The sequence below is a fragment of the Eleginops maclovinus genome, chromosome 18 (assembly GCF_036324505.1).
Source record: "Eleginops maclovinus isolate JMC-PN-2008 ecotype Puerto Natales chromosome 18, JC_Emac_rtc_rv5, whole genome shotgun sequence".
Classification (NCBI taxonomy): Eukaryota; Metazoa; Chordata; class Actinopteri; order Perciformes; family Eleginopidae; genus Eleginops; species Eleginops maclovinus.
In genome coordinates, this window is record NC_086366.1 from 5,505,538 (window position 1) to 5,533,520 (window position 27,983).

The window sequence follows — 27,983 nt, forward strand, 5'->3', positions numbered from 1 at the left end:
TGGTCTCGATATCTCATGGTGGACTTTAGTGATCCCCAAATGAAATATCTTAACATCGGATTTAATCAAATGTAAGCATGCTACAGATATTCAAAGCCCTCCAACGATATATTCCAAGTGATTCTCTGGCATTTCCTCGAGCAACAATATTACATTTGTGCTTTTAAAGAGGACCTACTGTATTATGTTCGGGTTCATATTAGTTTTTTTGTTCCTCTACTGTCTCCATGCTTAAATGTTCAAACAGCTCTTTATTTTTCTCATACTGCCTGTGCTGCAGCACCTCTTTTCCCCCTCTGTCTGAAACCAGAGCCCAGTCTGCTCTGATTGGTTAGCTGGCCAGCTTCGGTGTGATTGGTCAACCGCTTAAAGATGTCCCGCCCCTTAGCCTATCATGTACAATGTGTTGGAGCGCTAGCCAATAAGAGTGCAAGTGTTACCTAGCTGGCTTTGCAGACCATTTACATGCACACACACCTATATAAAACACTATAGGAAAGGGAAACCTAAAAGCTGAATAGGGCCTCTTTTAAAGATCCCTTCACATCACCTATGAACAGGCAGCCCCTCAGTCTTTGGGATTCATTTTCCCAATTCATTTTAGCTGAAAGTCTGAATTCCAGTTGATTGGAGGTTATTTAGATCACCTGTTGCACCAGGGTGTGTGGAGGGACTGCTAATTAATCATTGAGAGCAGCTTGGTGCATTTCCTCTTTCAGCCAATCAGGTGTTAAGACACTCTTATTTTAGGGCTTAAGAAAGCAGAGCGCTGCAGTCGGGTCGTTTCGGTTCTTCTTCAGTTTGGTGCACAACTCATTTTAACAAATATTGACCTTTTACACACTTATTTGCTGTCTTACCTTTTCTGATTAAGGCTGATTTTGAGAATTCAGAAACCAGCTGGAGTGAATATTAAAAACATCGTCCCACTGGCTTACCCGCATTAGGGCAGATTTCAGTACTTTAGAATTTATGTTTGGCTAACGTTCGCGTAATTCCCGCAGGGTTTAGTTGGTTTATTAGCTAGTTCTACTTGGAAAAAAAACATCATTTCTGGTCCAAAAGGCATGTATTATTATTTATATTCACAATTTAAAAGCCGTTTTGACTTTCAGACATACATTAGAGGTTAGATTCTCCAAGTTAATATTATTTTTATCTTTGTGGTTTGGAAGTTGTTCTCAGGGGTCTTCCAGATCAGCTAAAACTGGGGGAAATGTTGCCACAAATTCATCAAACAGCAGCAGCCAGTGTTGGTGAAAAAGGAGTGTTTTGTGTCAAAAAGTTGTATACTTCACATCAATTAAAGGTCAGTAAAGAAAGGAAAATAATTGGCAAGATGGCATGAAGACGTCTCTCCAGTAAACACACTAAATAAATACTCAGAGCTTTAAAGTTTAGTTTAATGATTACAGTAATTAGTTCACAATCATACATCAACCACCTCATTAGTATTTGTGGCATACAAAATTAGTCACACTAATGTAGAAAAACCAGAAAATAAAAAGCATGGTGCCAAATGTAGCCTGGAGCTACTCCGTTGGCAACAAATGGGAGTAGAGGAGGGACTTTGAGAATCGATCATTGGCAACATTTACAGACTTTTATTTTGCAAAAGCATAATCACTTTCCAACCTTAAACAGAATACACACTTCCCTGAAAACAAAATGTTGAATGTAGTATTTCTCCGTAAAAATGATAGAATTGGAAGTATTTCTTTGTGGTTATAAAAAGGCAGCCATGATTATTCACTGTCTTGTCTACAAGATAAATAATGAGTCGGTTTTCTCAGTACTTTAACTATTGAGATGGCCACAGCCACACAGGGTAAAACAATTACATTGCACACTCACCTTCAGTAGATTCACTTCAGCTGCAGTAAAACATGCCACTTAACACACATTTGATTCGAAGGTAAACTCTTTAGTTGATTGTAATCTGACACAGCTAACATAAGTATTTGTTTGTATTAATTACTTTCTTTGTCTTGGAGTTACCGTGTTCGTTGGAGGAGGTTACTTCCTGGTTCAGCAAAAGGTGTGGCTGAGGACTTATAAATACTGCAAGCAGCCAATTGGGACGGATTGAGACAAACCACCGGCTTCCATGTCAAAGGGGGATTTGGGTTTTGTCAGTGTCCTTTGTGTATGCTGCCAATCTTAATTGCCCCTTGGTTTCTACTTGGTTTGGCCGAGCCACTATATAGGTTCCTTGGTCTGTCATTATAGCAGATCATTTTGTTGAGTTAACACCTGTTAAGTTCATTTGAGGTATTTTCTGTTGACCTCTTTTATAGGCCAAGTTTTTTAGTAGAGAATTCTGGTTTATAATGTTCTCTTTGTACTTTGGGGTAAATTAAAAAAAAACAGTATTTTTTGGGGGAATAAAGAAACTGGGTTTTTTTATTTACCCAAAAATCCAGAGAAAAATAAACTAAGTAATGTCTGATTACAAACAACTAAAGAGTTTACCATTTGAATCAAATGTGTGTTGTTAATTTGCATGTTTTACTGCAGCTGAAGTGAATCTACTGAAGGTGTGGGTGCAATGTAATTGTTTACCCTGTGTGGCTGTGGCCATCACAACTATATAAGGAGCAAGAGTTAATCATATCAAGACAAACTTGACAAACACTTTTATCATGATCAAATGTTTCTGTTCCCCCAAAAATCCACACCTACAGGACAGTTCACACTAATGTGCAGCTTTAATAGCATAACAATATATAATAAATCGAGTTGTATTGAGTCAATACATACTCTATATTTCAGTCTGTATGAAGTAACCTTGTAATTTGCAACGATTGCTTAACTTCCAGGAAAGCTCAAGAAAATTGTACACCCGCTGCAGATAGCAAAACAGCACAGTTATATAACCATTGTTTAAATTCTGAGAAAATAGAAGATATATATCTCTTAGATTTCCTGTTATTGACACCTTCTCCTCCTACAGCTCTCTCTGAAATTAATGGATCGTGTAGGTGTGTATGTGTTGTATCACCAATCGACGTAATTGTGCAAACTTCTATTCATGCTTGCAAGTAAAACACATAAATCTCACGAGCTTCTGTCTCCATTCTCTTAAATTTTCCAGAATTGAATACAGTTATTTGGTTTCTGAGGAGACAATACTTTAGAGTCCAACAGCACAGGGAAAATGGAACACTTAAGACTCTACTCTTCAGCGGAATAAATGCTTTCTGCTGTCCACTCCTTAGAAAGTGCTACAGTCCTCCCCTTTTATCCCCACCCCCTGCAGAGGGTCCTGGGTCAGGGAGTGTCTCACTGGCAGCTGGAGGTGACCTCTTGCCTTCCTCCTCTTGCTGTTTCCGCTCTGCTTCCTGCTGTGGGTGCAGAGGTCCAGTTCTCTCCAAGCACCATTGCTCCTCCTATGTAGAGCAGTGAACACTTTATTTCTTTTATAGGAAAGCAGGTACTCTCGTATACATACTTGAGTGTTTTGATAGACCATCTTCTATCCTATCATTTATTTTCTTTGCAGCTTTAGGTCATTGGGGCGAGTAGACAAATCCCACATCAAATGTACATTAAAGGGTCTTGAACATGACTCTCAGTGATTGTAATGGCTATGTTAAAAGTCTGTTTCCTTGTTGATGTCGCAAATGGAGCTACTGAAATGCAAGAAACATTTCAAACTTGATCTGACAAAACAGTATTATGGTATCATAAGACAAAACAGAATGAACGTTTTGGATCAGAGCAAGATTACCACAATATTGCTTCCTTTGAATCTGCAGATTGAGTTGCTGGGGTCATGTATATTTAAGTACTGAAACACGCAGCCTCATCTCCCTGAGGAATTCTCATCAAACTGGAGTGGGACGCTCTTTAATGCAAGTCACTGTCTCTGCATCTTCTAAAACATATTCATAATTAATAGTGTATCCTTTGATAACCTGATGTGCTGAATAAGGTCTTTATTTCCATCCTTCACCTCCGATAATGTGTGAATCCAACAATAGCTAATGCAGCGTGGCATTTTGTATGTGGGTGTACACGCATGATTGCCTTTTATTAATGCATGTTTTTCTTTAAGTTGTTGTGATTTGTAGGTCTGCGTGTGGGCCTTGTGTGTGTGTGTGTGTCAGTGTGGGCCTAAGGCAATCTGAAATGAAGCAACACTCAGCAGACACTGCCCCCGGCGAACTGAATATGGGCGTCCTTCAACACAAACACACACACGCCTAACCAAAGCTTGATGCTGGGTTTCACATCCATTTCGTCAACTGGATGCTACCCCCCACCAGCCTGCAGCAGAGTGGGAGGTAAAGTCTTTATTAGAGGCAGCCTGCACCACTGTTTGTTTGAACCGCAAAGATCTGAGACCATTACCTTGACAGTGTGAAACAATATCAGTGCTATGAGGTAATAAAATCACACACGTATAGGTGAACTGAAGCTGCTGCAGTGCACTTAAATGACCTGATGTATTTGTGTGTGTGGGTACCTGTCCGAACAGACCCACGTTATCTCCACACAGGTAGCTAAGTGCCACACTGCAGTCTGATGATGCTGAGAGAATGAGGAGTCTGTCGCCATGGAGACACATCTCCAAGTGCATCACACGGTCGAGGTGCGGGCGGAAACTGCTCAGTAGTTTTGGAGGGTGGTCTGTTATTCCATCATGTAGCTCGAGACAATAATCCTGAGGGACAGAGAGGCAAAGCAGCAAGTTATTCTTACCGTGTTCAGGCTGGATGTACATAGAAGTGTATTTTACTGTGATTAATGTGAGACATAAGCACCCCCCCCCCCCCTAAATTAAGCTATTGCTCCCATGTATTTCAAAGGTTTACGATACAAACGTCCAAAACCTGCAATCTTTTGCCGAGATAAAAACTGCTGATTGAAGGCCTATGAGCTATAGCAAGCTAGCTAGCTACATCTTGTTTGAAACGGATGTGTGCTTAATTCCAAATAGAAGTGACCAAAAGCAACATTGTTTCGCCGGCATAAATATAAACTATCCTTAGGGAAATTAATTATTTGTCTTGCCTATCGATTTGCTTTGATTCCAGATAGAAATAGGTAAAGGCAGCTTTTGTTTTGCCGGCTGAAATAAACACTATCCTCTTTTTTTATATTCAATAGCTGTAGTTAGCCAGTTAGCTTGTTGACTCTTTGCTAAACCGTGCTTCCTGCCGCTAATACTTCCAGTTGTAAAAGCTAGAATAAAGCTTTTTTTGTCACTAACTGCACTACCTGGAGAAATATTGGAAACATACATTTCGGAGTCAAGCAGACCGATATACAAGAGGGGGTCAAAGAGGTACTGCAACGGGGCCACCAAGTGATTGTTTGCTATTTTGTTAACATTTAAAAAGTGTCTGAAACAAACATTATAGTCAAATTAATTCAACATAATACAAGCAAATTATAAGCAAAGATTGATATCCTAATTCTTGGGAGATTAATCCACTTAATCTACATTGAAAAAAAGAAGTGACCTTGTCTGTTTTTCTGCAAGAGAAACATGCAGTCCATCTATTGTAATTTACATGAATACTTTGGCATGTTGTGTAAGAGGTAACACAAACTAATGAGATATATCACGTTAGGGCGAGAGCTGGTTCTGAACTGCAGAAATGTCCCGTCTGAGAGCACTGTATACGGTGCAATCATGTTAGTCATCCAGCTGATTACAAACTTGCCAAAGGACAGGATTGCTTCCCGAGCACTGAGCTTGTCTAACTTCTTCAACTATGCTACATATATACATAAATCTCCATAAATTAAACTGGGAGCCAAATGAGACGCACCCATCTGAATTCATCCCCTCTTATAAACTGTGACAGAGAGTTGAGCTCTGAATATTGTGGCAATAACACCCGTGAGGGTGTTCTTTTACTGTGATTATAAGCATGACAGTGATGCAGCTACGCCTTATACCTGATACCAATGATACCATCCAAGTCTCCATAGTCGGAGTCAAAAAGTCAAAAGGCCTCTCTGACGCATCAGAAACTCTTCAGCTATCAAATATGTGTTTATTTAAAGAGGTCATGTGCTGAAGTGAATCTCTAATCAGCTAAATCAGCTGGAAGTCATGATTTAATCCTCATCTAGTTGAGGTGATTTGCCAAACACTTCAATATGTGTTGAAAGGGGAATGCAAATTGCAAAAAAAAATACTCCTCCCATTTATTTAAACAGCTTCTGCAACTCAAAATTAAAAACCAAAGAAGATGAGGAGATTCCCTCCTTCTGGTAATATATCAGTAGATGTTTTCTACATGATTGACTTGTCTGCTTGTACTCAAGCAAGCTACAGACTGTGAAAATAAAAGCACTGTCTGGCTTTTTCAAGACTAAACAAAACCAAGCCTGATCTTACAAAAATAAAAAGGAAGCTTGTCTCTTAATTCCCTTTTAATGTCATGGTGTCATGCAGCCTGGACACAATAACACAAGTGATTACGACAATTACCCACCTGTATCTCCCAGGTCTTGAGTGTCCCCTCTCTATCAGCTGTGACTAAATATTTCCCGCAGGGACTGACGGTCATAACAATAGAGCCCAGGTCGCTGTTGTGAGCTGTGAACTGTCCCACCAGATGGCTGTGGGCGGTGTTCCAGAGTCTGACCACACCTGATCCTCCACAGGACACCAAGTCTGCACCACCTGTTGGAAATATGGGAATATACAGTAGTTATCCTGCAAAATGAGTTGGATTTGGAGTTAAACGAATGCTTAGCAATGCACACACACTTAGCGGCCTCAATCAGTGTGAGCAGCAAGGTTTAGACGATGTTTTTTTTACCCAGCAGCTACAGACAGAAAAAGCAGCAATCAAACTTCAACACAAAACCCAGGCCATAGGATAGTTAAAGTAAAACCACACAGAAAAGAGAGCTTTGAGGACTGAATATGAATAGAAGGAACGCAAAACTTGAAGCTATTTCAGCACATCAAACAATCATTGATGCTACTCTAAAGTAACCAAGCACAACATACCCGAAGCCTAACTGTCTTTATAACATGCAAACACAGCAGTGCATCTGTGCAGTTTATGCATTTTATACTGCATTTAAAAAAGGCTTTTGATTGCAGAACTCTCGGAGGTAACTACACTTTGTTTGCATCAACTACAACTCTTCAAATCGAAGGCTATACCACAGTTTAAATTGGCTTTGGCATCAACATATTAAGGAGGAATCACCACCTGGTTTTGGTCTTGATTTGAATTGAATTTTTTGAGTAAAAGGAATGTTGTTTGTATTTAATGCCTTATTTTGGAAGAGCTCCTGTGTTGAAGTTTCCTTGCATTTTTACTCAAACAATATGCCGTATCCAAAACATCACAGAACCTATTTAAGGTTGATATGGGAAGATTATCAGATGTCAGATATCTGATGAAAAAGGCAGAATTCTGAATTGAATCCCAGAAGTCAGAACTCAAAACAAATGTTCTCATGTGGCACGAATCTTCTTCCGTTGGATTATACAGAGCATTCTTTTGTTTTCAATATTTCACCTTTAGTTGTGCGTCCCGGTATAAAGAACAATCTAGTGATGGCGAAGCAGTTATCGGCATCTTCTTTGCCATTCACACCAGGATGAGTTTCTGGGAAATGAGTAAAGCAATGCACCGAGAAATGAAGCAAAAGTAAGGAAAGAGAACTGATCACTGGCAGGAAAACATTTACCTAACAGTTTCAAAATAAAACATTTGTGTTAAATTGAGTTTTCTTGCCTTCTCTGTGTTCAGTAAGTGGCCGCAGTTTCCTCAACGCATGTTCTGTGCTGCTGTTCCACACTTTAATCTCTCCATCATAGCTTCCTGCACACAAGAGAAGCATCACATTGTGCAAAAGCTCACAATACATGCAAAAACAGCCAGGGATCATATTGTTAAACAAAAGTTGTATTAGTGTTTTTATAGATAAAGCACCCATGGTCACGTCTCCTACAGGTGTTTATGGTCATGCTTCCTACAGGTCTCCATGGTCACATTTCCTACAGGTCTCCATAGTCATGCTTCCTACAGGTCTCCATGGTCACGTTTCCTATAGGTGTCCATGATCACGCTTCTTACAGGTGTCCATGGTCACGTTTCCATAAAGGTGTCCATGGTAACGTTTCCATAAAGGTGTCCATGGTCACACTTCCTTCAGGTCTCCATGGTCACACTTCCTACAGGTGTCCGTGGTCACGTTTCCATAAAGGTGTCCATGGTCACGTTTCCATGAAGGTGTCCATGGTCACGTTTCCATAAAGGTGTCCATGGTCACGTTTCCATAAAGGTGTCCGTGGTCACGTTTCCATAAAGGTGTCCATGATCACGTTTCCATAAAGGTGTCCATGGTCACGTTTCCATAAAGGTGTCCATGGTCACGTTTCCATAAAGGTGTCCATGGTCACACTTCCTACAGGTGTTCATGGTCATGTTTCCTACAGGTGTCCATGGTCACGCTTCCTACAGGTGTCCATGGTCACGTTTCCCTACAGGTCCAGCAGTGGCTCAGGAAGTTGTCCAGCAGTGTCAGTATCAGTCAGTAGGGGCTTGGACTGGGAATCGTAGGGTTGCCGGTTCAAGTCCCCAAACAGACTTGAAAAAATATGGAAAGTGGACTGCTACTTGGAGAGGTCCCAGTTCACCTCCTAGGCCCTGCTTTGGTGCCCTTGAGCAAGGCACCGGACACCTCCAATCCCCCCTCCCCATTGCTCCCCGGGCGCTGCACGATAGCTGCCCACTGCTCCTAGTACTAGGATGGGTCTCCATGGTCACGTTTCCTTACAGGTCTCCATGGTCCCGTTTCCTTACAGGTGTCCATGGTCATGTTTTCATTACTCCGACTGAAACTTGACCTTGTTTGTGTTCTACCATAGTAGAGAGGAGTTTTACTGTTGTCCACTTTACTATAATTTACTTCATACCCCATTAACTACAGGTGAAGGACAGTTTTAGCTGAATCCACTAAAATTGGCCTTTCGTTCAACCTTGAAACTCTTGGTTCCACAGTGTGATGGGCCTTGTTCTTTTGAACACAGTTCAGACAATCTACCTTCAGTATTAGATACCACAATGATCGCATTCTGATTATTACTCATTAATACATTGTATATTATTATGTTTCATGCAACGTGTCAATGCACGTCCTTTTGCTTTCCTTGTGCTGTTGAATCATGCAAACCACCACTTTTAAACCACTTCAAAGGTGATTTAAAGTAGGATGTTGTTGTCATCACCTCCCGTCTGGACTACTGCAACGGTGTCCTGTCTGGACTGCCCACCAAGGCCCCTAGCAGAGTCCAGTATGTCCAGAACTCAGCTGCCAGGGTTCTAACCCACACAAAGCCCTGGCAGCATATCACTCCCATCCTCCAACAGCTCCACTGGTTGCCAGTCAAGTCACGCATCAACTACAAGATCCTCCTGCTCACCTACAAATCTCTCCATGGACTGTCACCACAATACCTCACAGATCTCCTCCACCCTTACACTCAGTCAAGTTCCCTGCGGTCCTCTGAAAAGGACCTGCTGGCCACTCCCCGCACCAGATTGCAAACTTTTGGGAACAGGGCCTTCTCTGCCAATGCTCCCACACTCTGGAACAGTCTACCACTCCACGTCCGCTCTGCCCAATCCCTGCACATGTTCAAAAAGCACCTAAAATAATTTCTCTGCACTAAGTCCTTTGATCCCTAACCCCCACTCCCCTTTTCCCCTCCCTATTTGTAAAGCGACCTTGGGTACCATGAAAGGCGCAATATAAGTTATTGTTATTATTATTATTATTATTATTATTATTATTATTTAAAAGAAGCTCAATGTCCGTCCCCAGCAACCATCTGTACCACCACTCCACACTCACCTTCAGAGAAAGTGCTTTTCAAATAATGCAATATACATTATATATCAGCCAGTGTGTGTTTATGATATGAGGCAGGAATCTCATCAGGTGGCTGCAGTTGAACAGCAGGAGTTAATGAGATATGTGAGGAGTGTGTTAGCGACTGAAGATGTGTGTGAGCAATAGGAGGCATAAAGTTTATGAGTGTGTGGGTCGTCTGCATTATTCATGCAGCCCACGGCCAGCGTCTATATTTCAAATGACTTTTATCATGCCGTGTGTGTTTGTGTATGATAGAGACTGGCAGGGATAAATGGGGTGTAGCTATCCACCTCATTTTCACAATGATTAATTATAAAAATTGGAGCTGGAAAAATATTAAATTAAAGTATTTCCATCCTTTTCAACAACATGGAGCCTAAATTACCCACAATGCAACTTAACTGTCATTTCAGTTGGATAGTGGATAATGCCATGAGGCGGATCAGAGTTCTGGTGGTTGTATATTGTTCTGGTTATTTTGTGGTATATCAAACTTTAAGCGCCATATTTATAAAATAAATATATTTTGAAGATGGTTAAAGCAGGGTGACAACTTCAGTGATCCCTCTCACTCTGATCAGCACCGCACCGTCAATGTGCTATGACAAGCGGCAAACGGATCAACTTATTTCCTGAATATTTGGAGATAAAAAATACTAAGGATATCATTGAAAAGCTAGATTCTCCTCTTTCCAACGATGTATACAACTCAAATGTATTTATGGTTTGGTGTGACTTATTTTGATAAAGCAGGTCACATGTAGACTTCCCCCTGCGGAGCCGCCCAAAGGTTTTATTTTACTTTCCCCTTTAGCTCACCAACTTGAAAGGATGAAATATTTAGCTTGAAGAAAGTTGTCATTCAATGTTTCAAATTTCCATGCTGGCATTTCCATTTCTTAAAACATGTTTGGCAACCCATCAAAGTTCAGAGGAGTTGTTCCTCTTGGAAGGTGTTCAGCCATGGAGGATTAACGGATCCGAGGAGAGAAGGAATAGTGAAAAGAAAGGGGGGGGTAGTGACTGAGGGAGGTACACAGGACCCCTGTGTACAAGTACCCTGCTGGGTGTGTATGCGTGTGTGTAGGTGTGTGTGTGTGACAGTGTCTGTGTGTGAGAAGCCAAGCGGAACCTTAGCTCAGACTCTGAATATGGATGAGGAGGCTTCAGTCCCACATCAGCCAAACACTCCTGCTTCTGCAACTTCATTAAACTTGGGACACACACACACACACACACACACACACACACACACACACACACACACACACACACACACACACACACACACACACACACACACACACACACACACACACACACACACACACACACACACACACAGTCCTGAGCTTGTGTGTCCAAAATAACTACAAATTGACTTTTGTCGCTGGTGGCCTTGATAGCGCTTTCACTTGGCACATAGCTAACACGTGCATTTGGCAGCATGTGTGCTTGGATGTGAAAACAGCATAACTCAGTGCAACCCTCAAGAAATGTGCTGGCAACCGTAACTGATGCGTCATCGCTTTAAGACGATGTCTTTGTGCTCGACAGATTTGGGGATGAAAGAGTGTGTAAAAAAGAAATAGTCAAAGTAGACAAAAGCACTTTGAAGATTCACATCCACCTTTTGCTTCCCTTTACAAATAGTACAAAAGATAGGAATTCATCACATCTGCACATTGGCCAGAAAAAAAGATCCAACAGGATATTAAAGCATAGGGGGAAGTTATGATTTAGGATTATTTTTTAAAGGGGCCCTATTATGCACTTTTTTAGGGTTGGAGCGCTAGCCAATAGAAGTGCAAGTTTATCATAGTGATGTCACTATGTTCTGGAGGTAAACAAAGGAGTCCAGTGGAGGTCTTTCAGTGTGTGTGGGAGAGAAACTCCCTCTGGAGGGAACACAGGGATTTTAGCCTTTGCAGACCATTTGCATGCACTAAAACCTATATAACATACTACAGCGAAGGGAAAACCGCAAAAAGCATAATAGAGCCTCTTTAACAGACATTGACACAACGGCGCAAAAGAAAGTAAGCTAGGATATGTAAAATGGAATAAATGAAACAGAGTGTAACGTGAAATAATAATAATAATAGAATCAAAAAGACTGTGCTGATCTCAGGATGACGTTCCTTTTCACCAACACACTTTGATAATACATTTGAGTTATTGTGAAGTCTGCTTTCATTTAAAAACAACATGTGAGAAGAGTTCCTCTGATTCTCTATAAAAAAACTAAAGACACTTTCATGACTTAAATTAAGAATGAGGGCTCATGCAGAGAAGAGAGAGATGGAAGAAAATAACAAAGCCTTGGATATAAAAATGAAATAAATATAAAAACTTCAGTGAAATGAAATATAACTGGGAGCTGTTATCTGCTGATTAAAGTAAGTGGTGTTGTTTTCAAAGGACTCCAGCTCAACACGTCGCTCTCTGCTGGAAATAGCTTCATGTTTTATGTGCGACTGGAAACCTTTTTTTAAATATTTTTGACAATTTAAGCATCATTCCGTTCATGTCAATCAATTTCCATGAAGTAAATTAAGATGATACAGGTGTAATGAATTGAAAATGTTCTAATTAAAAACTGTCAGTTTAGCTTTTGTCCCTTGTCACGCTGCTGAAAGACAAAGATGCTTTTTAAATTAAATAAATCAGTATTTCATTCCTTAGAGGAGCAATAGCTTCATTAATTCCTCTTTGTTCAGATCTGACATTTTCCCTCACCACAGGCCGAAACCTTTACATGTCAAAGCCCATTAATTGGCAAACTCCTTCCTAATTAAGTTCTTAATTAGGGCTGTATTAAGAGCAGGTGAAGTGGAAAGGTCAGGCAGTATATAGGATTTTTTTTAAAGCACATACAGTACTATGCTCTGCACAAGTCTAATGAGAAGGGGAGATCAAGCTCAGTATATTTCCAAAGAAAACTTTCATATACTTTATCCTTATTCTTCTGTGTGAGCAAGGAACTACCCACAGAAAGCTTCCAGGGACAGTTGCTCCGACCACCACATTTCTTTTTCTGTTTTCATCATTGTTTTGTGTTTGTCTGCAAAAGTAGTAGGTTGGAGCAGCAGGGGGGATGCTTTTGTGTGTGTTTAAAGTAAAAGGATAGGATCATGCATTGCAGAAAATATGCTGAATTCCTGTCAAAATGATCATCCAACAGAGTCGTGTTAAAACGTAGTAGTCAAAAAACCAACCGGTCAACCCTGGCTAATGGAAGTTGGGTTTTTTTCTCCTTTCAATCACTCCATTCCACTACTGAGTTTACACAAACCTTTGTGCGCTTACAAAGTTTGTGCGCAAGATTTTTTGCAGCTTTTTATGGTTTTGTGGATTTTCCTTTGGTATTTCATCCTGTTTGGCAAGCTCTGTCACATCAATCAACGACGATAGCAAGCTTTAAAACTATCAACATCTTAACAAAGGATAAAATGAACTATACGTTGAATACTCGATTCTGATTGGTCAATTTGGACACTCCAGAGGTCTGTTATTTTTTGCTAGAAGACCGTTGATAAGGACAGCAGACTGCAAGGACACTCTGATCAAGGGACTATATATTATGTGCAGTCATATCAATCCGCAAAAAGAAGTCCGGTCAATTTTGCGTCAGCTGTGGACCACAAACATTATCTTTCTCCGTCAGAAAACACACAGGAATACTTTTTGAATTCATTTTATATTTGTGGAGAGCAGGAAACTTTGGATTCATGATGGTTAAACTGTCCCCAGTAAGGAGAAGAAAAAGATCAACAGAGATCAACCGAAGAAGACCGACAGGAAGTAAACACTAAAGGGAACAGCAGAAGAAGACAGACAGGAGTAAACAAAAGTTAAGTTATGTTGCTGTCCAGTTCCAGTCGTTGGTACGCAGTGGAACGGACTATTTTTTCTTAGCTGAAGCAATGCAATCATTTTTAAATCAATAATGTGAATCAAGTCGTTAGTGCATTTAGTATATAGCCATAATTGATAAAAAGACTGAACTGGTCTTGGTCTCTCTGAACGTATTTAGTATGCAAACATACTTTTAAATACCAAGAAGCTCGTCGCATTCTCAGATTTGGCCCAATGGATTGAACTGACACTCCTCCACTAGCTGTTCACTTCCATAGCCATCAAACACCGTATTTACCGCAGCATGCTTTTTAGTTTCAAAAGTTGTATCAGTTTACGTCACGCTCTGGAATTTCAGTTTCGAGTTTACCGATGTGTGTGCGAGCGCTGATATAAACTGCAGACCTCCTCTGGCCTTCTGGGACGTGTCCACATTAGAGATAAGTATAGAGAGTGAGAGATGGAGGTGGATAGGTAGATAAGAGTGGGTGTTTTTTCAAAGCTGGAGGGAGAAATGGTTCGGAAGGAAATGAATAGTTGGAGTTGGAGCGGGAACAAAAAGCCAGATTCACGAGTGTGTGAGCTTGGAAACTTCTTCAAAGTTAACTCCTCGATTTCTCTGTCAGTGTGTTCTGCTCCTCTCCTCCAGCTTCCTCTAACTGACACTCCCAGTTCACTTATGTTTATTTTTCACCACCTCTCCATAGTAAGACTGCTGCATTTCTTCCTCCCACACACACACACACACACACACACACACACACACACCTGTGACCAGCGTCTGTGGAGGCTGGAAGGCAGCACAGAGCACGTCGCTGCGATGCTGAACGCCTCCCTTCCACTCTGACGGTTCAACGTAAGACTGAGAGAAGGATTGCAGACGGAAAACTGTGAACATCCTGGAGAGGAGAGAAGGAGAGAGAAGGTATGAGGTTCAGAGCTTTGTGTTTCCAATACAAAGCTTCTTAAAGACTTTCTTTACTGTAGGCCTATATAACGAGGCAAATGGAGCACCACCTGTAACCACACGCTTTAAAGAGCCTTATTACACGGCTAAGTCGAATACTCAACTCTAATTGGTCAATTTGGACGTTCAGAGGTATACTTTCTTTCGCTAGAAGACCGTTGCTTAAGAGGTGCAGTTACATGAAATGAAATCACATGTATCATACTGAGGAATATGTGAAACAGTGGGATGCTGGGCTCTCAGCCTGCAGGAGACGGTGTGAGCAGCAGAGGGTCAACGGAAGTCTTTCATACGACGCCAAGAGACACAAACTGCGCTGCAAGGAAATAATACGACTGATGAGAGTCATCAGCTGTATCTTCTTTACCCCTGTTTGTGTGCGTGTTTGTGTGTGTGTGTGTGTGTGTGTGTGTGTGTGTGTGTGTGGGAGGACAGAGAAAGAAGAGTCGTATAACTTGATGATGGCACACTGCTGAGATCAGCTCACTGGGTGTGAAACAATGATGCTGAAGAGCAGATGTGACGTGGATATAAGAATACACACACACACACACACACACACACACACACACACACACACACACACACACACACACGCACAAGGTAGTGATAGTCGTTAGAGTCCAGATGTTTTGTTGGCTTTGAGTCGTAGGCAGGCAGACAGAGCGGGAGCGGGCAAACATAAACACACACACACACACACATCGAGCCAACCCCAACTTCCTCCTGTGACTCCAGTGTGGATGATTACCATGAATCACATGGCAGTGAAAATGTGTTAAACTGACCGGAGCCCACTGGACATCAGTAAGAACCATCACTACCTCCACCATAACTCCCACCATGCACTGGTTCTTTAGGTGAACATGGAGGTCAGGCATTTATCTGCATGCTCCAGTTTGTTGAAGTGTCACAGGAGTTTGAAAGAGTGGACAGGGTCCCCACTGTAGGAACAGAGAGCTGCAGTATGATAGCAGCAGTGATAATAAGCCCTGTGTAGCTCACATTAGACAGAGGGGGATCACAGCGGCTCTCCCGTCACAGCGGGTTTGAGTTGGACGTCATGCCGATTCTTTTTTAGTAAGCTCAACAAACTAACACTTAAATAAATCAAAAAGGCACTACTGTACCTGTCCCATCCCATCACCAGAATGCTCCTCCTCAGCAGCAGCACTTGTGAAATGTCCACAGCTCGACCCAGGCCGGCGTTCATTCTGTGGAGGCAGCGGCCATTGAAGTCCCATACCTGCAACACACATAACACTCCTTCAAAACTAAATGTGCTTCATTGTAAAGTAAAGTAAACCTCCTAACCCTGCATGTCACTCCTTTTTGCAGAATTCACTTTATTTACTTCTCTGTAAAACAAATAGAAATAGAAACAGTATTTACTTAAAAGTCTCAGGGCTTTTATTTCAAGAAGAAGATATTTTAAAAGAGAATATTGTTCAGATATAAAGCCCCCATCCTACCACCCATCCATCAAACATGGCAGTGCAGGTAATACTTAACCCCAAATGTTCCTATTTCTGCATGGTGACGCAGTTTGCATCTGTGTTGTGGCATTTAACAAAGACAAACGCTGATTGGCCTGATGGGAACGCCGTCATTAAAAGGTCATAGTGTTTAATTCTCAACGGCCCAAACTGCTGCACTGCAGGCTCGGCGTTGATGAAAATTGGAGAGAGGATGCATCGTGTTGCTAATTGCCCCGAAGGCCTACCTGACGCTGCTTGCACATGCAGTGGATGCACACGGCTGCATCCTCACGAGGGCTCACACGGTCAGAGAGCTCATGTGGTTGATTATATTGATTACCATGTGTATAATTACTGCACTCATCTGTTGAGAACAATTACACTGAGCGTGGAGGCAGTGCTTGAATGTGGAATAATTCACCGAGCACCACACGTTCGAAATTACAACCACATTTGGAAATTAAATGGAAAAAACACACAAGAAACGATTCTGCCAGGAGACGGAGGAGGCTCTAAAGAGGCCCTATTCTGCTTTTTGGGGGCTTCACCTTCCTGTAGTGTGTTTTATAGGTTTGTGTGCATGTAAATGGTCTGCAAAGACACAAATCCCAAAGTTCCCCTCCAGAACTACGTTACCTCTGGTACAGAATGACATCAAGATGTAACACTCGCTTCTACTGCCTAGCTGATGATAGGGACATCTCTAAATGGTTGACCAATCACAACAGAGCTGGCCAGCTAACCAATCAGAGCAGACTGGGCTCTGGTCTCAGACAGAGGGTGAAAAGAGGTGCTGCAGCATCGGCAGTATGACAAAAATAATGCAATGCGGACTCACAGCTTAACATGAGTGTGTGTGTATCCACCTACTTTGACCTCCCCGTCAGTGCCCGCAGTAAACAGCCGGGTCTGCGTACCATCCAGGGCCATGGTGGAAATCTCCGCGTTTCCATGGCAGCGGCGAAACTGCTTGACCTTTTGGCCCGTGTCGACACGCCAGCAGATCACAGAGGAGGCCGAGTCGCTGCTGACGGCCTGCAGAGAGAGAGAGGGGGGAGACAGAGAGACAGAGAGAGAGAGGACATCCATCATCAGAGAGAGTTTGATCCTCTCCAGGCTGCCTGAGAGAGAGCCGGGCTCCACTGATGTTCTCTGTGAAGCCGAACAATTCTCCGCGCTTTGTTACACTCTTATTTTAGTGCTAAGCCTCTAATGAAAGCATGTGACTAATACTGCTGTCAAGTGGGAATTAAACAAGAGTATCAAGAGTGAATATCCACTCCAAAATGTTTGTCTTGAACGCAAGAGCTATTTGGATGAATACAATAACAACTAGAATAAAAATGTTGTTTCTAAGGTCAAGATGGAGCTCTCAATCATCCTGCTTACAACTTCCTGTCTAATGTCTCTGGATGAAGCTCAACACAGAGTGAAACAGATGAGCATCAAAGAAATAGAAAGTCCCTGGGAGCCAGTTCAGCTGCATACCTGTCTGAACAGACTGTTATACAGCACACAGGTGACAGGGCGCTCATGGCTGCTGATCCTCTTCTCCTCCTTCGTGGTCTCCAGCAGGAGGAGCAGGGTGTTGAAGGAGAGAAATAGGAGGTTTCGCTCCTCGTGGAGAAACAGTTGGGTGTGTGTCTCCTCCTGCGTCTTTGGGAAGACTCCGGCCAGGCGGTGAACACACAGCTGATGAGATATATCCCAAAAACACAGGACCTGGAATATGTACATCTAGATTACTTTACATTATGTCACACAAAAGAGGATTGGGGACACGTTGATCCTTAAAAGTGAGATTTTTCGAAGAATTTTACTCCAGATTCTGACTTTTTTCTCAGAGACTGCCTTCTTTCTGAATGTTGATATTTTTTCACATAATTTTGCAATTTTTTACTAAGAATTTTGACTTTTTTCTCCGAATTCTTCCCTTTTTTCTCATTTCTCACAATTTTTCAGTCAGATTCACATGTGGCACTAATCGTCTTCCATAACATTTCATTTAGCCATCACTTTTATCCATAGTGACTTACAATAAGTGCAATAAACCATAAAGAAGCATACTCATATACAACAAGAAACAATTCAGATTTATTTGTTTTAAATCCGCCAAACTAAAGTAAAGGAAGTACTTTCTTTCCCCCGGGCTGATTACATTTTCAAGGTACGATCAAAACTGGTAGGTTTTTCTGATATGCTGGAGTGGTAGAAGCTGTATGAAGCACCACACAGAAAAATGTATGCTATAAAAGACTATAATTATCACAAGACCTTAAAGAAAAAATACAATAATTGCCAAGAGGAAGGACTATGCCATTTAGTCAGAAATCACTGAAAACTCTGCCGTTTCGCTTTAGGACACAAAACAAGAGAACTGTCGCTGTTCCAGGAAATCTTGCAGAAGAATCTGAGTTAAAGCTTTTAGAGTCTCTTGCAATGGCAGATGGTGTTTGAGCAGGAGACAGGTGGAACATAAATCACTTGTAAAATATTCATCAGCTCAAGAAAAGCAAAAGAGAAAGGCGACGCTACACACGGGGCGAAGAAGAGCCTCTTTGCATCAGAAAGAAGAAAGGAAATGTGATAGCTCTTAGAACAGCAACAGTTTGAAATAGGCTTCCAATCATTTGCACCACGGCGTCCTTCCTCTGCAGTAATTACAGCCAGGTATCACAATCAATATTACAGCGCTCATCATCATGACGTTATCTGTTCCAGCAGAGAGCTACACACACTCCTACCTTATCTTGGGAGTAGCTGAGCAGTTGTTGCTCAGCCTGCATGAAGCGGACTGCGGTGACGGGGCCGGTGTGTCCGCTGAGCACACACACCGGCTCCGAGGTCACACACGGGTTCCACAGCAACACCTGATGGTCCACACCTGCTGTGGCTACAACCAATCAGACCGTCCCAAAATTAGCATAGAAGCTCATTAATTACAGCATGTCTTGTATGTGTAGATATGCCTTTGTTGAATACAATTTCATTGGCTAACACTTCATAGAGAGTGATTGCAACCATCAAATCTAGCATTGGTTCTTTCATTGGGTGGTTTCCAATTTGCTTATTCGTCACTCAGAAACATTTGGGGTTTCAGCAGATACAAATGAAATTAACTTGAGTGGACGAACTGAGAATTTAACTCTTGCTTTCCACTCTCACATCAGTAAAAGGTGGTGATTGGTAAAGAGTGCACTTGAGGCAAAAGTCTTTGGGTTTTCAAACCTAAAATATTCAAATTTCCTACTCGGACATCTTATATTGCATTAACTCTGGCATTTTAAAAGTGTTTTAAAGTTCATTCCACTCTTTTTCTCCTTTTTTTTTAAAGCCTGTAGTGCTGTGTTTCTTGCATGTAAGCTGCAATACACATACTGTCTGAATAATAACTATTATTTTTATTAGAGTAAGGGTTATTGGTGTGACTTGGGTCCTCACCTATCAGATTGAGTTCCCGGTGGTGGTCCATGTCCCACACACCTCTCTTTGTGAAGAAGGAAGTGACTCGTAGACTCCTGCTCCCCTGTTCCCTCCAGCCCATCACCATGCTGCTCTGCGGCTGCGTGCTGCAGGACACAAAGGCTTGCAGCGAGCCCAGGTAACGTACTGCAGGACAGAGACAGAAAAGGACAGAAAAACGAACAAATAATACTATTATTTTTGACATGACCGAGATAAATATTCACATATATTGTTTGTGCATTTAAATTCAATCGAAACACTGCAATTATTTTGCACACTCTGCTATGTTTACATTTTCTCAGGCATAAATTCAGTAGTAAATAACGCCTTGTCTTACAGCTGTTATAAACAAAAAAGTGTGTCTAATCTAAAGCCCCGACTTTAGGGGAATATGTGACGAAGCAGAGAACGTCACGATAAGATAGGAAACAATGATTCATTCAAATGTTTATCCGCACACATTCAATCTCAACGATCTCCGAATGATCTCATTTTAAGAGATGAAATGAAATCTGGGTTTTCCGAGCAGCCCCTCTCTGTGGAGCAATAACGCACCAGCGGAGGGAATGAATTACTTTTAACTGCAACAAATCCAATGCAAAACAACATTGCAACATATTTTGATGATGACATGCTGTCCATTAGTTACCTCATCCTTCTGATGCCAAAATGTTTTCATTACCAGACGTCTGAAGGACATTTACTCTGTGCTAAATGTGCATTGACCGCAGCCCCGCTGTATAAAGTAGACCAACCGATCGTCAGGCGCTCAGCACAGCATAGAATTAGTTTGATTTGCTCACTGGTATTACAGAAAATGTAATGGATCTTGCATCACCATCCGTCTCAATTAACAATTTGATTGAAAACAGCTAAATTGGATGCTGCACGTCTCCATTAGAGGCTGCTTGGCTTTTCAAACACTGCACAAATAAGTGTGGCTTGTGAGACGGCATGTGACAGTCGCAGGTCAAAAGATCGGCCGCTTTGCTTGGGCAAATAATTACGACTGATTACATTTCATACTCCACGTCTTTCCTCCCGCCTGTGAAAATAAAAGATCAGTGGATTTTCTGACAGCGCTGTATGACTTATCATTGATTAATGAGGCCTCCTCTCTTTCAGTGACACACACCAATCACACAGCTAGTTATTTGTGAAGCAGGCCCGCATACAGAACTTCTGCTAAAGCCAGGTTTGTATGTGGCGTCGCAGTTTAATGCTGTGAGTGTATAATAAAAATAAAAAAGGCAGCACTAAAATAAAGCAAACCTCTTTGGTTCTGCATTTTTGCTGCACATTTCTGGAGATTTTACCATCTTGGTGCTTAATCCATCGGTCCATCCATCTAACGGGCTGGCTCATCTCATGCTGCATTGTCCTTACACTCAAGAACAAGACCCTGAACTCCTTCACTTGCGGTAAGGAATCATTCCCTACTCGGAGTGGACAGTCCATCAATTTCTTGCTGAGAACCAGGGTCTCTGAGATTTGGAGGTGCTGATCCTCATCCCACCCGCTTCACACTTGGCTGCGAACCGATCCAATGAGTGCTGAACGTCGCAGACCGATGACACTATACTGTATAAGAAGCACATCGTCTGCAAAAAGCATGCAATCCTTAGCCAAGCAAACTGCCTTCCAATGCCTTCAAATCCTGTCCTTGAAGATCATTTCTTTGTTCACAACATTTGTTCATGTCTTTCTCTTTCAAAGACACACATTCAGAGCTCTACTTCCTTATCTTTACAGATCTGTTTCGGTTCCAACTTCCTCCTAATTTCCACTCTGTTTCATCCCACCCCCCACTTTCTCTCTCTGGTGGCCTGTGAGCCTGAAGGTTTGCACGTCTAAATAACCAGCCATGTCTAATGGTACACAGCCTACTGCAGGGCGGACAACTTCAAAAGAACAGCAGCAGCACCCAGAGGTATTCAGACACACACATACAGTCACACAAACTCCCTAATTCCCCCACCCAAACACACACAGCAGACCCTAACACACTCTCTTGTCGGTTCAAACACACAGCATGCACATTTCAATTAAGCAGTGCTTTTTAATGTTCTGGCACTGTCTCCTCTGTTTCCCCCTTTCATTGTTTCCCTTTGTTTCCCCAATTTGTCATGCTTATTTAAATGTTTTTTCCCCCTCATTTTTATCAGGATCTCTGCTCTCAGCCAAGCTCATGTCTGAGCGCTGAGTCATTATCCAACAGCCCCATTCGGGCTCTGTGCGAATGATGCAATCGAGCTACAACTAAAGCGCCCGCCTTCGTCATCAGCTCGAGTTGGGAGTCTCAGGAGGCATGACCTCCAGCCTGTGACTTTATGCCAATAGTCAAAAGGCTGGCTATGCAAGACTATAAAGTGGATGACTCAGGACGCACTGCATGTGTTTCTATGTGTCACTCCCAAGCGTTTTCATGCTGTTGCATAAGCCTCTTGTGAGAGATACTGAAGGAAAAAAATGGAGCAGGCGATCAAAGACAGTGGCTCTCCTCCCAGGTGTGAAGGTGAGGTTCTGTGTTTGTTCTCTTTTTTCTGACCCAATGATTTTGAATCCTTGCTTTCATTTTGTCCCACGAATAAAAGGGTATTTTAACCCGAGGCCCCAAAAGAGAACCGCGCAACTGCAGGGTTTAAGTTTCCTTTAGCCAACATGAAACTCATTTTGAAACCCCGACTTTAGGATATTTTTGGCATGGTGCATTACATTACATTTCATTTAGCTGAGGCCTTATCCAAAGCAATTTACAAACGTGCAATAAAACGTAAATATACAAACACAGAACAACAAGAAAAATAAAGCCATAGTGTTTTAAACTTGACTTGATATGTGTGTGTGTTCTTACCTTTTCTAACCCAGGCAGGTGTGTGTGCTCGGTGTGTGACAGTGTAACAGGAGCGATGCTTTCCTCTCACCAGCTCGTCCCATTGGATGAGGTCTGCTGAATCTGAGTCCGTCCTCACATTCAGTCTCTCAAACAAAGAGATCTGAGCTGAGGTGAAATATAAAGCACTGACCTGGGAACACACACACACACACACACACACACACACACACACACACACACACACACACACACACACACACACACACACACACACACACACACACACACACACACACACACACACACACACACACACACACACACACACACACACACACACACACACACACACACACGATTGGTGAGCTGGATTGCTTTGTTGCCAACTGCTTATTATTCTGTGTATTACCTGTCCTCCGATGTCTCCTATGGTGAGGACGGCCTGGTCCGGGTCAGAGGGATCCACCCAGTAATCCAGACACCAGGGAGTGAACTTCAAACCCTAGGGAGGAGAACAAATGTGTGTGCAATTATTTTATTTCATGTCAATACACACTTTTCTCAGGTATATATACGTTGGATAATCAGTATCCAGAGTGCGATACAAAACCAACAGAAGCATGAAGGATAGTCACCTGGAGTTTACACTTGCACCTGAAGTTCTGTTTTGACAGAATGTCATAGAAACAAACCTCCTTGCTTGTGAAAGACACGGCTATCTAGAGAGATAATTGGAGACAAAGAGACATGAATAATAAATGAATAAATATATCAAATATGGATTGCTCTCACTAATTATTCGAGCAACACTGGAAAGTCTTCATGTGGGTTATGCAACAAAATTATTTCTGTCACCGGCAAATCTGCAGGACAAAGAATTGCTAGTGAAATATGTTCAATAATTGATGGTCTTATTACTGAATGTGTATTTCTCTAAGCATTGTTCACTGGCTTCATGTCTGCAATGGCATTAACCAAAACCACTGATCAATAATTCATTGGTTGAGAGGAATGCTTGGTTGCATCTGTACAGCGTCTATTGTTTAATCTATGTCACAACATAACCAGGAAGTGTTTTACCAAGTGAAAGTCACCTTGTCTACATTGAGCAGCAGCACCATGTCCGTTACCCAGAGGTCTTTGGGTGTGACCGTGCTGTTTTGCAGTCGATGTGTGTGCAGGAGGGACATGTCCTCTCTGTCCCGCAGACCCACGGTTCCTCCCTTACTCACAGTCAGATACTGACCCGAACTCTGCAGGTACAACACCTGGAGGGACATCGCAAAACAAACAACCTGGATGAATTATCTGCTGACTTTTGTAAAGAATACCTTCCAAACAGCTCTTTGTGATGCAGCTTTTAAGTTAAATCTGTGTTTCAGCCTTACATAGGACATACAGATGTTCTGTTTCAAATCAGTATTTTGTGCTTTATTTTTCTCATACTGCCTGTGTTGCAGCACCTCTTTTCACCCTCTGTCTGAAACCAGAGCCCAGTCTGCTCTGATTGCTTAGGTGGCCGGTTTTATTGTGATTAAAACGCTTAGAGATGTCCAGCCCCTTAGCCTGTCATGTACAATGTATTGGAGTGCTAGCCAATAGAACACGTGAGTGTGAGATAGTGATGTCACTATCTTATGTTCCTGAAGTAAATAAAAGAGTCCAATAGAGGCGTTTCACGCGGGGGGTTGGAAGACAAAAGAGGGAACTTGGGAATTGCAGACCATTTACATGCACAGAAACCTATATTACACACCACAGGAAAGGGAAAACCCCAAAAGCATTAAAGGGCCTCTTATCACATATCTCAGTTTAAAGAAGTTCATATCCTTACTGAGCTTTATCCTTGAAACTCACTTCAATAACTTCTTCATCTTAAATCTTCCTCTTATTGTGAGTAGTGCACGTTCTTTTGTGCTACACAAAAAGGCTTAATGAATGATGCCATTTTATTGGCTTGGCTAGGAGAATAAAAGAACTTAGAGCAGCAGTAAAAAGGGTTTGAGTTGAGAGTGTGTGAGAGGAAGAGACATAGAATATCTTTAATGGAAGAAGAGGTTTATTAATACTTAAGAAAAGAGGTCAGGTCTGAGATATACTACCAATGTAATTACTGCAGAGTCAGTTCCCACAGCCAACTGCCGGCCATCTGTCAGATTGGCGTGTCATGTATTTATCTCTAATTGTTCTAATTACATATTCATCAACAGCGCTTTGCATAATGCCATGAGTTTCGGGCGGCTTTTGTTCTCAGATAAACCAAAGGGAGCTCTGATGGTTTACCTGCTGTGTATTGCTTTTATAAATAAATAAAAATATCTCTCAAACCTGACACTGAAAAGTTGTTGGTCATTTGGTGTTTCTAGCCACCTGACACATAAAACATTCACTCTCTTTTTAAATCAGTTGTAGTCTCCACCAGCTACAAGCAACCCTTCCATATTGCATTTTATAACCGAAAACATGATTCAGTGCGACCTTAAATATGTAGCACATTATATGCCACACTTTACTGACACTGTTTCAAACAGAAGAGACCTTTAAGCCCAATGAGTGTGTCCACTGGTCCAAGCTAGAGGGGTCGAAACCTTCAACCCATTTGAAAAACAACTTACACAACATTGTGACATTTTGACATTCTCAGGATTCAAAGATTAAAGTGGTGAGCCATCATTTTATCCACAGCAGTCGGCGCTTTATACCGGGCGCTTCATTTCCATATTAATTGATAGATGTTAAACTTAAAGGAGTCCAGAGCCATTTATCTCAAAAAGAGGTGGGCCATTTTGATGAGCAAGTCCCTAATACCTTCCCCGCACAATGTTTAATAATGGGGATTTTCTCCAGTCAGCAAAATGTTGGATTCTCCAGTCAGTCAATGTCAAATGCTTTCCAGATAACATGAGGGTTAGCGCCACAGTTTTTGATCTATTGCAGCACCGAAACTCTCCTCATCAGTGACCTCTTACCTTTTGAACCGGGTCTCGATGCGGACAAGTCAAAGTGCGCAGTGGCTTCCAGCGAGGCCCTCTTTTGGTTCTGGTGTTCTTCACTTTATCAGAAAGCTCTTGTAGCAAAAAGCATGACAGGCCTCCCCAATCGACTCGTTCCTCTTCCTTCATCACGTCGACGTCCAGAAGGAGGCCGCGGGGCTCCTGGGTGACGACCACGCTGTCAAACAGGAGGCAGTATTCCTCTTTAGAGCCACGTCCAACCGAGGACCAAGCCAGATCTACAAATTCAGTTCGGGAGAAGGAGCGAGGAGCACCCGAGGAGTCCTGAAGGAGAGAGGAGCCAATTCGTGGTGGAATGAGATGAAGTATATTGATTTTGAATCCCTGACTTTCACTTGTAACAGAGGATTTGTTTCTATTTTGAGTATAAATTATACTTGCTTCACCACTGGAGACAAAGCATGGTGTCAGCACTCAATAATATACAAAACTCTTGTTATCATTTGAACAAAACAAGCTCTTGTCACAAACTTTAAACACAATGCAGTAGGACTCAAATGCACGACCCCAGGAGACAGATTCAAAGTATTCAAAAATACTTTATTTCCAAAAATGCACAACGAAAACAAGAACTCAAGACGCTCACATGGAGGATTAATAAACAAAAATGCTGGTACGCTGGTTACTGACCCACAGACAGGACAAGACGAACTGGCACAAGACAGGGGGAGACAGGACTATTTAAACATGAGGTAACAGGGAACAGGTGGAAACAATCAGGGGCGGGGCTGACGAGGGAAGTGACAGGGAGTCAAGACACCTGGAACGAGACACAGAAGGTGAGTACCAAAATAAAACAGGAAGAGGGAGACTAGACAAAAATGACTAGACAAAACATAAAACATGACCAACCATAGACCTGGGGCATGATGACCCAAACAAGAACCTTGACAAGACTAACATTTTTGACAAGACACAACAGCTCTTCTCTTGTTTCTAAAACATTGAATATGAGACCTGGACTTTAAGTAGTAAACGTATATACAGTAAAGGTTCTAACGCTCTTCTTTAAGTGTTTTCTGCATGAGTTAAATATGGTGGCCGACAGGTGTAAACAAGCTTCAACAGCACAAAACACGTTGCAAATATAAAAGCAGACATGTGTCAAAACACATAGAAATGAAGGAAGATCTTCACCAACTTGAGGAAAAATGGACATCATTTACCAAAAGTGATGCAAAAAGGAAACACTGCAAATACTTAACGCTACAGGAAGCTCTAAATATGACGGGAATGGGTACACAAAAAAAGATTGCATACAGCTTGGACTGGAGCGCTTGTTGATGGTTAGCTACATTAGATGTTTCTTAATTTGTATGTACGTTTCTCCAAATGGAAATGTTTGGGGCGGTTGCTGTCTGTTTGCACCTGTGGACCACCGTAGGCAAAAGCGTAATATAAAGTAAGTCTTTAAAACTGACAAAATAACCCTCACCAGGAAAAGGCCCTGTAGCTTTCTGTAGTCCTCAATGTTCATCCTTTCCTCAAGCTGTGCCACCTCCATCCTCGTTCCCATGGTTACTCCTCCGACCTGTCAATCAATCGCCAACACACCAGACAAGGACAGTTATAAAGGACTCAATACAAAATAATAGATTGCCGCATCTCGAGGTGTAACATGATGCAAGATGTTCCCTGCTGGAGTAATCCCATACCTCTCCGATACTTTCTATAGCTGTTCCTCAGCGGGTTGTCATAAGGCGGCTCAGCGACAGCAACTCTTTTGTTGACTCTCTTTCACCCTACCGAAACATGTCCTTGTTGAATAAGGTCTTCTCATTTTCAACATATCATCTCCCCTCTGCTCAGCTTTCAAAGAGGGGTGAATGAGTTCCCCCAAAGAGGAGGCGGCAGGCTGCCAAAGCAAGTCTCTGTTATCTCAGGTAATGTGAAAGAAAATACTGGTGTCTGGTAGAGCAGCAGGAATAAAAGGTAGGGTGTGTTAAATTAGCCTGTGTGTGTGTGTGTGTGTGTGTGTGTGTGTGTGTGTGTGTGTGTGTGTGTGTGTGTGTGTGTGTGTGTGTGTGTGTGTGTGTGTGTGTGTGTGTGTGTGTGTGTGTGATTGGTGATTAAAGGAGTGTTTGAGGTCTGAGAGATAAAAGTCGACAATCTCTGTCCTTTTTTTAATTCCAGCCCGACAAAAACGGTTACGAGACAAATTCACTGGAAGTGGCGTCAAACTGAGTGGAGATTTAGATGACAGGGTGTGTAGTGAAAGGAAAAAAACAACGCTTTGCTGCAGCTATTGTGTTTTTATACCTCTTATTATCTGCAGTATGATCTTGATATGATCCACAGCTTTACTTACAGTGTCAGCAAGTATTAGACTGCAGCAACAGATATGTTTATACTCAAAGACTGATGCCAGCTGCTGACATAGAACCAGTCGGCATTTCTTCATTTATTACGAACTACATTTTTGAAATAACTCTCCCAACCCTGGTATTAAGACAAAAGCTGTAAAAAAAAACAATGGCTTCCTTACAGTTAGCAAATAAAACACACAT

At 42.0% G+C, this 27,983-nt stretch overlaps 1 protein-coding gene and 1 long non-coding RNA gene across 2 annotated transcripts; both read right to left on the reverse strand.

Annotated features, from left to right (window-relative positions):
• Window positions 1–1,382: 1,382 nt before the first annotated feature.
• LOC134880702 (uncharacterized) lies at window positions 1,383–2,448 on the reverse strand. The gene is made up of 2 exons (XR_010167957.1): window positions 1,855–2,448; window positions 1,383–1,761 (listed from the first exon to the last, which is right to left on the reverse strand). It is a non-coding gene; the product is annotated as an uncharacterized LOC134880702 (long non-coding RNA).
• Window positions 2,449–2,759: 311 nt separating this feature from the next.
• LOC134880434 (WD repeat-containing protein 49-like) lies at window positions 2,760–26,992 on the reverse strand. Its single transcript, XM_063907374.1, has 17 exons — window positions 26,912–26,992; window positions 25,432–25,740; window positions 23,557–23,730; window positions 23,098–23,181; window positions 22,872–22,964; window positions 22,481–22,652; window positions 19,603–19,770; window positions 18,906–19,054; window positions 17,650–17,883; window positions 17,032–17,196; window positions 15,814–15,929; window positions 14,485–14,615; window positions 7,690–7,802; window positions 7,497–7,569; window positions 6,453–6,643; window positions 4,469–4,666; window positions 2,760–3,389 (listed from the first exon to the last, which is right to left on the reverse strand). The coding sequence occupies exons 1-17, from the start codon at window positions 26,990–26,992 to the stop codon at window positions 3,225–3,227; spliced, it is 2,616 nt and encodes an 871-aa protein (XP_063763444.1). The 3' UTR covers window positions 2,760–3,224.
• Between the last annotated feature and the right edge of the window lie 991 nt (window positions 26,993–27,983).

Coding starts and splice junctions, on each gene's coding strand:
- LOC134880434 (XM_063907374.1), bottom strand. CDS start 26,992: ATGGGAACGAGGATGGAGGTGGCACAGCTTGAGGAAAGGATGAACATT. Junction 23,182..23,556: donor TGCTGCTCAATGTAGACAAG/GTGACTTTCACT, acceptor TTATCTCTCTAG/ATAGCCGTGTCTTTCACAAG. Junction 22,965..23,097: donor GGTGCAAGTGTAAACTCCAG/GTGACTATCCTT, acceptor TCTCCTCCCTAG/GGTTTGAAGTTCACTCCCTG.